General features: G+C 38.6%; 2 protein-coding genes and 1 non-coding gene across 3 annotated transcripts; 2 read left to right on the top strand and 1 right to left on the bottom strand.

Moving 5' to 3' along the window:
* The first annotated feature begins 502 nt into the window (after positions 1–502).
* LOC101656043 (olfactory receptor 51M1) lies at positions 503–1495 on the top strand. Its single transcript, XM_004717077.1, has one exon. It carries the CDS (start codon positions 503–505, stop codon positions 1493–1495), a length of 993 nt encoding a protein of 330 aa, XP_004717134.1.
* Positions 1496–8535: 7040 nt separating this feature from the next.
* Positions 8536–8669, bottom strand: LOC115869721. Its single transcript, XR_004046344.1, has one exon. It is a non-coding gene; the product is annotated as a small nucleolar RNA SNORA5 (small nucleolar RNA).
* Positions 8670–11855: 3186 nt separating this feature from the next.
* LOC101642331 (olfactory receptor 51I1-like) lies at positions 11856–12794 on the top strand. The gene has a single exon (XM_004717035.1). The coding sequence runs from the start codon at positions 11856–11858 to the stop codon at positions 12792–12794; it is 939 nt and encodes a 312-aa protein (XP_004717092.1).

Raw genomic sequence — 12794 nt, 5'->3', positions numbered from 1 at the left:
GAAAATACAGAAAGAGAAGGCTGTTGAGAAAGAGGTAATAAACTAAAGTTCTGATGTGTTTCTCAGATAACTCTGAAGCTTATAAATGCAGTTGTTCAGCATACTGTTACATGTACCCATCTCTGAATCAGAAAGAAGAAATAGAAAGTGTTGTAATTATAGTTATGCCATTTTCCAGCCATAGATGGTAAATAAAATCATGGAAATGGGTGACATATCTTGGGGGGAAATATATAGCATAAAGCCAGAAAATAGCTCAGAATGAGAGTAGTTATAGTAATGTTTGAGCAAAGAAGAGAACTCAGCAATGGGGACTGTGAAGGAACAGAAATATAGAAAAAGTATATATTCTATAATTATGGTGGAATAATTGAGAATAGTGGAACAAATGATATGAAAGATGAGGACGATTGTGATGTTGTTTATGATGTTGTAATTGCTAATTAAACTGAATAATAAGTAACCAGAAATATCCATTTATTTTCAGCTCAGTCCCTAAACAATGTCAGACCAATATCCATTCAGTCATCAGTCCATGTACCTGTACAACGCCACTTGGTTTAGTCCTATGTTCTATCTTACTGGTTTGCCTGGATTCGAAGCCATTGAACAGTGGGTTTTCATCCCCTTTTTCTTTATGTACCTCGTGGCTATCTCAGGCAACTGTTTCATTCTGATCATTATTAAGACCAACCCTCATCTACACACACCCATGTATTATCTTCTGTCCTTGCTGGCCCTCACTGACCTGGGACTATCTGTGTCTACCTTGCCCACCACTATGTGCATATTTTGGTTCAAATACCATGGAATCTACTTCAAAGCCTGCCAAATCCAGATGTTCTGCATTCACTCATTTTCTTTCATGGAATCTTCAGTGCTCCTCGTCATGTCCTTTGACCGTTTTGTGGCCATCTGCCATCCATTAAGATATTCAGTCATAATCACAGGGAAGCGAGTGGTTAGAGTTGGTCTGGTCATCATACTCCGAGGCCCTGTGGCCCTTATCCCTATTGTCCTCCTGCTGGAAGCGTTTCCCTACTGTGGCTCTCGAGTACTCTCCCACTCATATTGCTTACATCAAGAAGTAATACATCTAGCTTGCACAGACACGACGTTCAACAATCTGTATGGGCTCACACTGGTGGTGTTCACTGTAATGATGGACCTGGTACTCATTGCACTGTCCTATGCATTTATCCTGAGCACAGTGGCAGGACTGGCCTCTCGAGAGGAGCAGCTTCGAGCTTTCCAAACATGTACCTCACACCTGTGTGCAGTGCTGGTATTCTTTGTGCCCATGATGGGACTGTCCCTGGTGCACCGTTTTGGGAAGCATGCTCCACCTGTTATCCACCTCCTTATGGCCAATGTCTACCTCTTTGTGCCTCCTATGCTCAATCCAATCATATACAGTATTAAGACCAAGGAGATCCGCCGTGCCATCCTTAAATACCTACACCTTAGAAAGGGCAATGCTGTGTCCTGGGACTAAAAATTATGGTAGGTGCCCTAAAGAAGACCAAGAGTTTATCACTTTGTAAATTATGAAACTTGTGCATATGCCCCAAGATTTTCCTCACTATCCCAAATTGTGTATAACTTAAGTTCTTTCTTGAATTATGACATAGGATTGCTAAGTGCTTAAGAGTGTTTGTCTAAATCATAATGCCTCCATCATTTCTGGGACTTAGTATCATTAAAAATTCCTAGAAAAATACTCTGTTGACATCATTATCACAAAATTATAAAATCATACCATTCACTTTTTAAAAATCCAACAGAATAATAAATTAAAACCATGCAGAATAGAGTTTAAACAGAGTGCATCCATATCAATTACTCTAACCCATCTCAGGAAATGTACCTCTGTTCATGGCTGCTTGGTGCTAGCTGGCCAACTATTTTCTCTTACCTTCCTCTCCTGGAAAAGCCTCTATCCTAAGGACTTCTGATTCATTCAACTGGCGGCTCAAGGAAAACTCTTCGAATTTTTCTGAGGTTTTGCTGGCATATATTATTCTAGACATGCATGACCTTCCTATTACCTCTTCTCCCTAATTTCACTTTGCCTATGGATTCTTGGATTCCTAGTATAATATTAAACTGGAGTCAATGCTTTACTTATGATAGATTGAACAAGGACATGACATCTGACAATGGTTGAACCAAGGAAACCGCCACAAAGCATACTTAAATCAAAATCTTGTACATCAAGAGATTTGGAAACTAGAGATCAGGGTTCAACTTGCCTTTACACCTTCCTGGATCCAATTCATCCTGAAGTCTTAGCATTAAGGTAACTTCATCAAAGACATTTTCACTGAAAAGCCTGCTTTTTAATACCACATTAGATTATGTATCTGCTCCCAACTGCACTCCTCGTTGTAGTATTTGCTGTATGTTATGTAACGTTTCTTTGTTTTGGGGTGGGGGGTGTTGTTTCTTTGTTTTTGTTTTACAGACTATGTCACTAAAATAAAGTCCTCAGACTAGTGATTGACACATGAGATACGCAATAAATAAATATTAAATGATTTCATGAATATATTAATAAACTAAGTTCTAAAATGAAGGATAATTTTTCTTGCCTGGAGAAGATGCCCTTTTCCTGTCTAAGAAGCCCAAGAGGAGTTTCTTCATTATTTTCATATTTTGATTCACTCAGGTCCTCTTGGCTCCCCTCTTAACTCCACCTTAGGTTAAAATACTGAGAAGTCATGTGTGTAAACCACCACATCCCTCTAATCCAAAGTCAACAAAAAGCACATCAATTTTGACTAATTAATTCAACACTGTTTACTACCTTGGAATCTTGAAGATTCAGAGGTCCTCTGTGACTACACATGACAAGAGTTTCTTGATTCTATGGCCCAGCAACCCAGGTCTCTTAATTTATTTCTTTAATCAACACATAATCTCAGAAGATTCAATAGGGTAGTCCACAAAAGGCTGATATCTCTCTAACTGATACATATTTGTGCTTTATTTCTGTGTGCATGGACAAAACAAGAGAAGGGGTAGCAGTGGTGGTGATCAAGAGTAGATATTGGCCTAAGAAGATGTATTATGGGTTTTGTTTTATCTCATTAATCTTGTTAGACCTGCATATGTTCATTTGATGCATGAAAGACAAGATAGATAACCCTTCAGAAACAGTAACAGGAGTAACGATTCCCTGAGGGTACAGGAAGAGAGTGTGGTAGGGGTCAGGGGGAGATAATAGCAATGATAACTGTACAACCCCACTCGGGGAGAATTACCAGAATTCCAGGTGAATGTATATATATATATATATATATATATATATATATATATATACAGTTGTTGTTGTATCTTACACCATTCCTGGGAGGTAGGGTGGAAGAGGGAGGGAATAAAGGGGAGTTGATATCAAAGAGTTCAAGAAGAAATAAAATGTTTTGAAACTGATGGTGGTAGCAATTGTACAATTTTGCTTGATCTAATTGAATTATGGACTCTTATAATAACTGTAAAAGCCCCTAAAAATGATTAATAAAAAATAGTAGTATATACTGGCCTATATTTCAATAATGTGTGGATATAATTGTTTCAGAGAAAGGGTAAAACACTTTTACCACTCATACCTGGTGTTCTCATCACTCTGTGCCAGTTCACCTTTTGCTAAAGAAACAAAGGAGACCTCTGTACCACAAAGAAACTTCTCAGTGGAGTTAAAATAGGGCACAATTATAAGCTCCCAGAGTCAGATTCTGAGCCCTTATCTCTTAATTTCTGGGCTATGGGAATCTGGGAATCCTTTCTCCTTCATAACACTTGGAGCTTGATGCAAATAAATACCTTAATCCAAATAGGACCTGTAAGATAATGTTTACTGTTAAGAATATGAAATAACAGTTGAATGATGAAGCAAAACCATGAGACACTAAGAATAAACTGTACCTGCAACAACAGTAATAAGAAACAATAATTTTGAGTGGATGAGGTATCCATATGTAGATATTTATGCTAAATGGGTAGAGACGGTCGTCAGCAGTCCATCTGCTGCTTATATAGGTATAAGTATGGACATTTCTACATACATATTTATATATTATGCAAGTTTATCCATCTTTGTAACAGAGAACATGGGACTATAATTCTGAAAGCTTTTTAGACATATCCAAACACTTCATGGGACTGAGCTACTGAATTTGAAGGTTAAAGACTATATAGTCTCAGGGGACATTGAGGCTAACCAGCATAATTCATAAAGATAATGTTCTGCATCTATGTTAGTCTGGATAAACTAGGGAAACACATCCACAGAAACTCATATGTATATAAGAGTTTTATACAAAGGGTAAGTGTACATTAAGAAGGCATCCCAATTCAGTGCTGTCCAAGCCCACAAGTCCAACATTAGCCCCTATGTGTGTCACCAATCTACAAAGTCCTCCTCTATCTCACAAAATACATGCAATGATGCCGGCTGCAGGAGGAAGGCCGAATCAGTGAGCACGTAAGCATCTCAATGCTGGCAGGGGTCTCCATGCAGTTTCCCCAGCACACAGGGCTGCATCACGGTAGGTCCATGTGGCTTCTCCTCAGGAATATTTCACAGGAAGTGAGCCTTGCCAGCTGAAGCAGGGAACTGGCTAAGGCAGCTCCACCCTGGTCCGACCATCAGAGAGTAAGAGACCTGAGAACTAGAAAAGCGAGCCTCACCGAGCCATTTATCTCTCCGCACTTCAATTAATCCCACATGTGTTTATCAGCCAGGTGGGCACAATAAACCTTAACTATCTCAGCATCCCGCAATTGGTGAGTAATATTTGGAATCTTAAAGCTTGAAAAAGTAGTTAATATACAACCATAGACCTTTCATTTCCAGAGCAATGAAAAATGTAAAAAAAAAAACCAACCCATGAAATAACAAAGATTCAAGAAAGCATTTAGTACAGAGGACTAATTTCCCAATGTGAAGCACAGCCTGCTTTAGCCTGAGAACAGAAGAACTACATGGTACCTAGCTACCGACTTTTCCAACCAGGAACATAATAAAAGATTCTAGTTCCAATGGGAGAGGAAACTGTAAATCAAAGATATAATTTGTTAAATGATAAGTCTTACTTGTCTTAGTAGACTGGAAGAACCCCTGACAGCCTTGAACCTGAACTCTCTCCTGGAGACCACCTTCCTGTCCAATAAAATAAGCAATAATACTTATGAGGCTTTTATTACTTACAATGATCAGCTATACAAGAGCGAAGGGCAACAGTTACCTGAAACCGAAGACAACAAGGCAAAAGCAGATGGTGAAACTGGATGAGTGAAAGAAACCAGGGAGCCCAGGCTGCAAATGGTGAATATGCTGAGAAATGGCAGGGATTAAAACAAAATTCACAGAGGAATTTGTGTATGAATTATTGAATGAGAAACATTTTCTGCATGAATTTTTCACCTAAAACACAATAAAGTATTTACAAACAATTAACTTCATACAATATAGAACTTTATATCATGATATTACGGCAACAAAAACCATGAAAACATACGTGCAGAGGGATATCTTCTAAATATAAAATTTCAGCTAAAATGAATACAAGTATATGCATATATGCTAGCGTCTCCGTGGTGGATTGAGCTTCTTGAGAGAGAGATTAGGCTTTCGACTCTCAAAATGATTTACAGTCTCAAAAACTCACAGAGTACAGAATTGACTGGATGGCAGTAATTGAGGTATACACCTATTAACTCTTTTAACATTAATCTATGAATAAATTCAATTATAAGCAAAATTCCAGCCAACTATACTATAGAACTTGATTGGAGATGTAAAAATTCTTATACCAAGCAAAGAGCCAAAGCAAGCCAAGGCAACTGGATAGTAAACCAAAGTATGTGGATACCTACTAGAAAATTCAAAGATACTTTTAATGCTGTAACAATTTGAGCAGAATATTATTTGTGCTGAGTTAAATTAACAAATAAGCATAACAAAATAAAATTTAAAAAATAACCCACAGACATGTTATCTAAAGTAGGTAACCTTAAAAGTTGTCAGATAAGGTTTAATTTATTTTCAACCTTTTTTGTCAAGTAATATATATTTCATATAATTCAATCATTCGATCATATCACAGGGAGCTGTACAATCATCCCAATATCAATTTTAGAGCATTTTTCCTCCCCAAGAGTTAAATCACCTTTAAGATGATTTATGCAATCGCAATCTGTTCTAGTACTCCCTCCTTCCTCCCATGGAGAAGGTTGAATTTTTAAATAAATGGTTGTTTGTTATACATATAGAAAATACAATCTGGCCCTTATAGAATATACAAAAATAAATTAATTCAGAGTGAGAACATAAGTGTTTTTTCAAAAAAAATCAACTTTTCAAAGAAAATATAGGAATAAAAACACACAAAGAGAAGTGAGAAGAAAAATTACAAACCACAAACTTGAAAATTATATGTGAATTGCACGTAAACATCTAAGAATGAATGCCCAGAATACAGAAAGAAGAGCTAAAAGTCAATAAGGACAGGCCATATTATTCAAAAAGAAATTGAGCAAAGTTATAAACCAACCATATCCGGAATAGGAAAATTAAAGTGCCAACTAACACCTGAAAACATATCTATCATCGAGGGAAATATTGCTTTCTTATGTATTTGTATGTTCCATAGAAATTAGGAAAACAACAAATATATAATATAGATGCCATATTTCATCAGTAACATTAGCAAAGATGAAAAATAATCTGAAAATACCCCATGCTGGTCAGGATGTGGAGCAATGCGTTGTTATCAAGTGGCCAATGTAGATGAGAACAACCCATGAAAATCTGTTTGGGGATACCTGTTAGAAATGGAAGACACACCCATTCTTTGGTGTAGCAATTCACTGAGACGGTAATGCTTCCTGAGGGTAAAAGTCTCCTCTTTCTTCCACAGAGCAGCTGGTGGATTTGAACTATCGACCTTGAGGTTAGCATCCCGATGTGTAACCCACTACACCACCAGGGTTCCTTAGTAGCAAATACACAAGTAAATTCTAATACAGCTATGTAATACTATATGTTATCATGACACACTATTAACAAGTCTCAAATAAATATATAAAATTGACCAAAACAAAGTTGTAAATGTGTATTTTTGCATGGTAGCTATTTTGGGATGTTTTCAGCATGGCCTATCACAATATAAGATGTTTGTGAGTAGGGAAGAAAAGCATTAAAAGTCATCTCAGATCGAGAAATGACTACATCAGAAAAACAGTTATTTTTAGCGAGAGAGGGAGTTAAATAGAAGTGAGAAGGGCTTGAGGATTTTTGTTTTTGTTTTTGCCCTTATATATCTGAAAATGTCTCTTTTACCTTTTCTAGGAGAGTAAAAGTACTTCTTCAAAAGATGGTGAGTTTTGTCAAAGTCAGAGTTCCTGTCTTATTAATCTTTGGATCCAAAGATCTGGCCCAAATTTGCACTCTCTACATAATTGCTGAATGAGGAGCTATCTAGTAGGAAAGAGAGTCTCACTGTTTGTCTGGGGAAAGGAGGGAAACCAGAAAGGAGAACTGAGGATCAATCCAAAAATCTTCTTATAACAATGGCATCTAGTGGAAGAAGAAAATGAAGGGACAGCTGGTCAGATGAAGTGTTTAGGGAGGCCTTGAGTAGAGGCCCATAGTCTGTCTGCTATGTTAATACTTAACATATAAATATATGTACGTCGACCTATATCCCTATCATTATAAATTAATATATTTACATATATACATGCCTATACCTCTATATATAGCTTTTGCCTCCTAGTTTTTTCCTCTTTTTCCTTTCATCTTCCTCCTGTCCCATTATCATGCTAACCCTCCATATGGCTCTCAGTAATTTGTCTCAGATACATTGCACTTGAAACCTTACCTGGCATTCTACACCCTCATCATCACTTTTAGATCTCTTGTTATTCCCTTGTTCCTGAGGGGTTTTTGTTCCCCTTTAGTCTTCTTTTTGTTCCTAAAACTCAAAGAACATTAAGAGGAGCATAATTTGAGAAGTTTGATGACATGTGGTATAAATCAAAGATCAAAGAATTTATCAAGGAAGTTTTCAGAGATGGAAACACTGCCTTCAGCATAGATCTAGCTGGATAATAGTTTGAGAAAAAATAGCTTCACATTTAGAATTTTTCGTTAATAAAAGTTTCTATTATTTTTGTAATATTTTTTACTTACCTTCATATTATACAAATGTGTATGTGTACAAAGAAATATAGTGTGCTTGAACATACTAGACATAATGTATTCATACTCAACCCGTTCATGTATATATGGGAAATTGTATATGTTAATGTATTCATGCAATCTTGCAAACACAGTCCCAAATGAAGGATTATATTTAGGGATATAACTGCGCATACAGCTGCACATGCAAACATGCATATAGCTATATGTACACATACACACATATATGTATGTATTTATACAAAAATCCATACACACACACACACACACACACACATTGTCTGGCTCCATATTTTCCTAAAACTTTTTTTTTCTTCTTTTCTTTTTTTTCTTGGTGTCTGTAATAAAATTTATCCCTGAGTTTCAGGACAGCAAAACAGGGCCTAGAGTTACAGTGTGTCTAGGGCAGCCTCTTGGGCCAGTGCCTGTCATGGTGGGGAAGGCACTGAATTTGACACAGCTGTCCTTAAAGCTTTTCTTACGACAGCCCTGTAACTCCTGGAGTTCTCTGTTCTTGGTTCACTTATTCCTCTGGGAACAATCTTATTCTTCCAGGGATGATTGCCAGAATTCACCAGGGAATTGTGGCCAGAAATTATGGGGAAGGAGAGGGACTGCTTCTGGAGCCATCATAAATTAGAAGCCCAATCATCCCCAGTGTCCAGCCAGTGAGTTGGAGACCGGGCCTGAGACCAACTACATTGAGCATCAGGTGGGTTCCTCAGAGGACAGGTCTTTTGCCCTGGAAAATCAGGCTACGAGACCAAGAGGCTAGAATATGTGTTCAGGTGAGATGAACCCGGGGTTTCATTCTGAGGTGCGGGATTTCTACCATGTTTCCTCCCCGCTCCAGCATGTCATACAAGACTCTTCTCCTTAAGGATACAGACCATTGTCCAGAAGGCCTCATCCTAGCAGAAGGACATTTGAGACTTGTCTATATCCAGTTCCTTTTTGTCAATTCAGGAAAACTTAGTAGGAAACTCTCCATTTTACACTCAATCCAGTCCTTTTTCAATTGGACACTTAAGTAATGCCTGTACCTATTTTTAAACCTGTCCTCCTTCCTTCTTATGTCTGTTTACCCTCTTCTCCTCTGCCTCGCTTACCAAAGCAGAGGTTATTCATATGTGACAGGGCTTGTCTGCTCTGCCCCACAAGGGCATCTCTCTAACCTTCAATGCCTGGTCATTCCTAAATGCAACCCCTCTGATGCCCCATGTCTTTCACTCTCCTCTCATTTCTGCCTCTGGCTGATCCAACCCCACCGCCATTCTGCCTGTCAAACATTATCATTGGTTACTCATATGGCTTTTGTTCAGCTTCCCTTTATCTCTCAACTTGAACTTTGGTTTTGCAACAAAGCAGTTGTTTGACTTTGACAAGAGAAGTGTGCATTTCTAAGGCTCCCAAGTTGTGAATTGATGAGATTAGATCTGGGGATTTTGAAGATCAACCAGATAACATACATTATAATAATATGTACAAGACACACTTCCAGCATGTCTGATACATATTACCAAATCAATCCACACTATTTCCTTTTCTTCTTATTCTTTCTGTGCTCAAAAAAACTCCAGGCTTTAACCTTTCCTCCTAATAATTGCCAATTAATAATTACCACACCTCACTCACAAGCACCACTTTTGACAGAAATAGCTCCTCATGTAGAAGGCACAATAAAGACAACACTCGATCTTTCTTTCCTCGAAGAAGCTCTCTTTTGATATTAGAAGATCAAGTTCTTTCTCTACCAAACACCCAACCTGGAAGAAAGTCAATGTTCTTTAATGTTAGGCTGCCTTCCTATAACCTTCCTTCTCTTTCTCCTTTCATGTCTATTGAAGCCAGGTGAGTTGCAGGCTGCAGATCTTTCCTCGAAAAGCCTACAGTTGTCTGATAAACAACTAACTTGCAGTATAGGAAGGCAAGGGCAAGATTAAAACCAATGGTGTGGTAAGCTTCTGCAGAACAGGACTAGTAGCAGGGATGACTGAAGAAGGCCACCCAGATGAGTGGGCTTCTGAGGTGTTGTTATAGAATAAGGAAGGTATGATTATGTTGGTTATTACATATAATTTGTATTATAACATGTAATGGATGGTAACATATTACATATATAATATGTGTTATAGCATAAATTGTGTACTCAAATGCTAAGGAAAAAGCAAAGTGAGAAAGAGGGAGGGCAGGAAAATAAAGGAAGAGAAAAATAAAAGAAGCAGGAAGGGAAAGGTGTGTCAAGATGTGTCAGGGTTTACACAGAAATTTAACAGTTAAATTTTCTCAGTGCAATTTCACAAGTAACACAAATTGTGTGATTCAAAGAGGACACATCTATTGGATAAAAAGAAATTTTCTTTCACATTAAACAATGGTGCCAGGAATAAAAAAAAAACTTTTTCTCTTATTAGCATTAATTGATGGACCATGCTCAGAGGCCAGTAACTTTCTCTCTGCCACATCATCTTGTATGCCAGGGACCAGCATGCCACTCAAAGGACACTGAAGATGACAAACCCAAAGCTTGTGCTGGATCACAGGTCACTTTCCATTCCTATAGCCTCTATTAAGGAACCCTGGTTCTGTACTGGCTAGACATTGGGCTGCTAACCACATGGTCAGCAGTTTGAAACCACCAGCCATATGCAGGAGAAAACAAGATTTTCTGCTCTCATAAAGAGTTACAGTCTCAGAAATCTGCAAGGAAAGTTCTACCCTGTCATATAGGGTCACTATGAGTCAGAATTGACTCACTGGTAGTGAGTTGGGTTTGTTTGTTTTTTATTGGCAGGGTGGTGGTGGTGGTTGGACTCTATCTTATGGACAGGAAACTTCTTTCTCAAACTGTATCTGCTTCCTTCTGACTGCATGGCATGTTATACTCAACACTTTAGCTAGTCTACACAATTATTCTTTTCTTATTTGAATACTCTCTGGTTTGGTTGCTTTTAATCCTCAGTGTCTCTGAGAAAATACCATATCTTTTAATATGGGTGTGAAATCAGTGTCCCTGGTAGTCCAAGAAGCAGCATCAAATTATTCCTTAGAGAGCCTACAGAACTTTTCAAAAGACTCAAAAGAATAAGGTTGAGCTAAAGATTCAAAGTTGATATCTTCAGTCAAGAAAATTGCAAGCAAATAAAAATTGTTTCTTTTAGTAAGCTACGAAGTTTTTCTTCAATTATTAAAAAAATAAATGTATGTACAAGGAAGAGGAGAGAAAGGCATGACTTTTTTAATGTATGCAAAAACACGGTTCATGCTTTGTATTGATGATGATGTTATTGCTAATATTATTTCCTCCAAAACAATAACATATTGAATGGAACTGCCCGATGTACACTGACTTAGGAAGAAATGTATTCAATCCTCACCATAATGAGGATAATGATATGACTAAGAAGACTGTGAATAATAATCCCAGCAGATTCCCTTTTTCTCTACGTGTACCTCTTTGCAAGTCATAAGCCTACACTATCATCCAGGAGTGAAGAACAAATGGGACTAGTCATGGACTGGGAGGAGGAATGTTTGTGGTTACTATCACAGAAGACAACGTCAGGGCCTTCTCCATCTCCAACCTATTGCCCTTTATATGTCTCTCCAGGTCGCATCTTCCTAAGCCAAGGCTGCAGACAAAGGGGAAAAAATGACCAATAGCAGTCAATTCACCCCCAAATATTTTCTGCTCACTGGTTTCCCTGGTCTGGAAGCCCTATACCCATGGTTCATCTTCCCATTTTGTTCCACATATCTGGTGGCCCTTGTGGGCAACAGTTTGATCTTGACAGTGATCAAGAAAAACACCTCTCTCCACCAGCCTATGTACCTCTTTCTAGCTATGTTGGCCTTTGCCGAGCTTGGTGTTTCTGCTTCAACACTGCCCACTGTGCTAGGCATCTTTCTTTTTGGTGCCAATGAGATCGACTTCGAAGCCTGCCTTCTGCAGATGTTCTTCATACATGCTTTTTCTATTATGGAGTCAGGAGTTCTGCTAGCTATGTCTGTGGACCGTTTTGTGGCCATCTATAATCCACTGCGGTATACTACCATCTTGACCTTGCCCCGTATTGCAGCTTCTGGTACTGCCCTTGGACTGAAGAGTGTGATGCTTATGTTCCCACTGCCCTTTCTCCTGAAGCGTTTGCCTTTCTGTGGCCATAACACTCTCTCCCACTCTTACTGTCTGCACTCAGATCTGATCCAGTTGCCCTGTGGGAACACACGTCCCAACAGCATTCTAGGGCTCTGCATTGTCACTTCCACTTTTGGACTGGACTCACTGCTGATTGTGGTCTCCTATGCGTTGATCCTCCACACAGTGTTGGGCATTACCTCTGGGGAAGGGCGGCGGAAGGCCCTCAACACATGTGTGTCACATATCTGTGCAGTGCTTGTGTATTATGTTCCCATGATCAGTATGGCTCTGGTGCACCGCTTCATGAAGCATGCCGCACCTGCTGTTCGACTGCTCCTGGCCAATGTCTGTCTGCTAGTCCCTCCTGTACTCAACCCCATCATCTACAGTGTGAAGACTAAGCAAATTCGCCAGGGGTTGATACAACTCTTCCTTCAAAGAAAATATTAA

Source organism: Echinops telfairi, unplaced genomic scaffold (assembly GCF_000313985.2).
Source record: "Echinops telfairi isolate 266 unplaced genomic scaffold, ASM31398v2 ScPeMD7_41;HRSCAF=154, whole genome shotgun sequence".
Classification (NCBI taxonomy): domain Eukaryota; kingdom Metazoa; phylum Chordata; class Mammalia; order Afrosoricida; family Tenrecidae; genus Echinops; species Echinops telfairi.
Note: the sequence above shows the minus strand (reverse complement) of the source record. Positions and strands in the feature narration are given on the sequence as shown.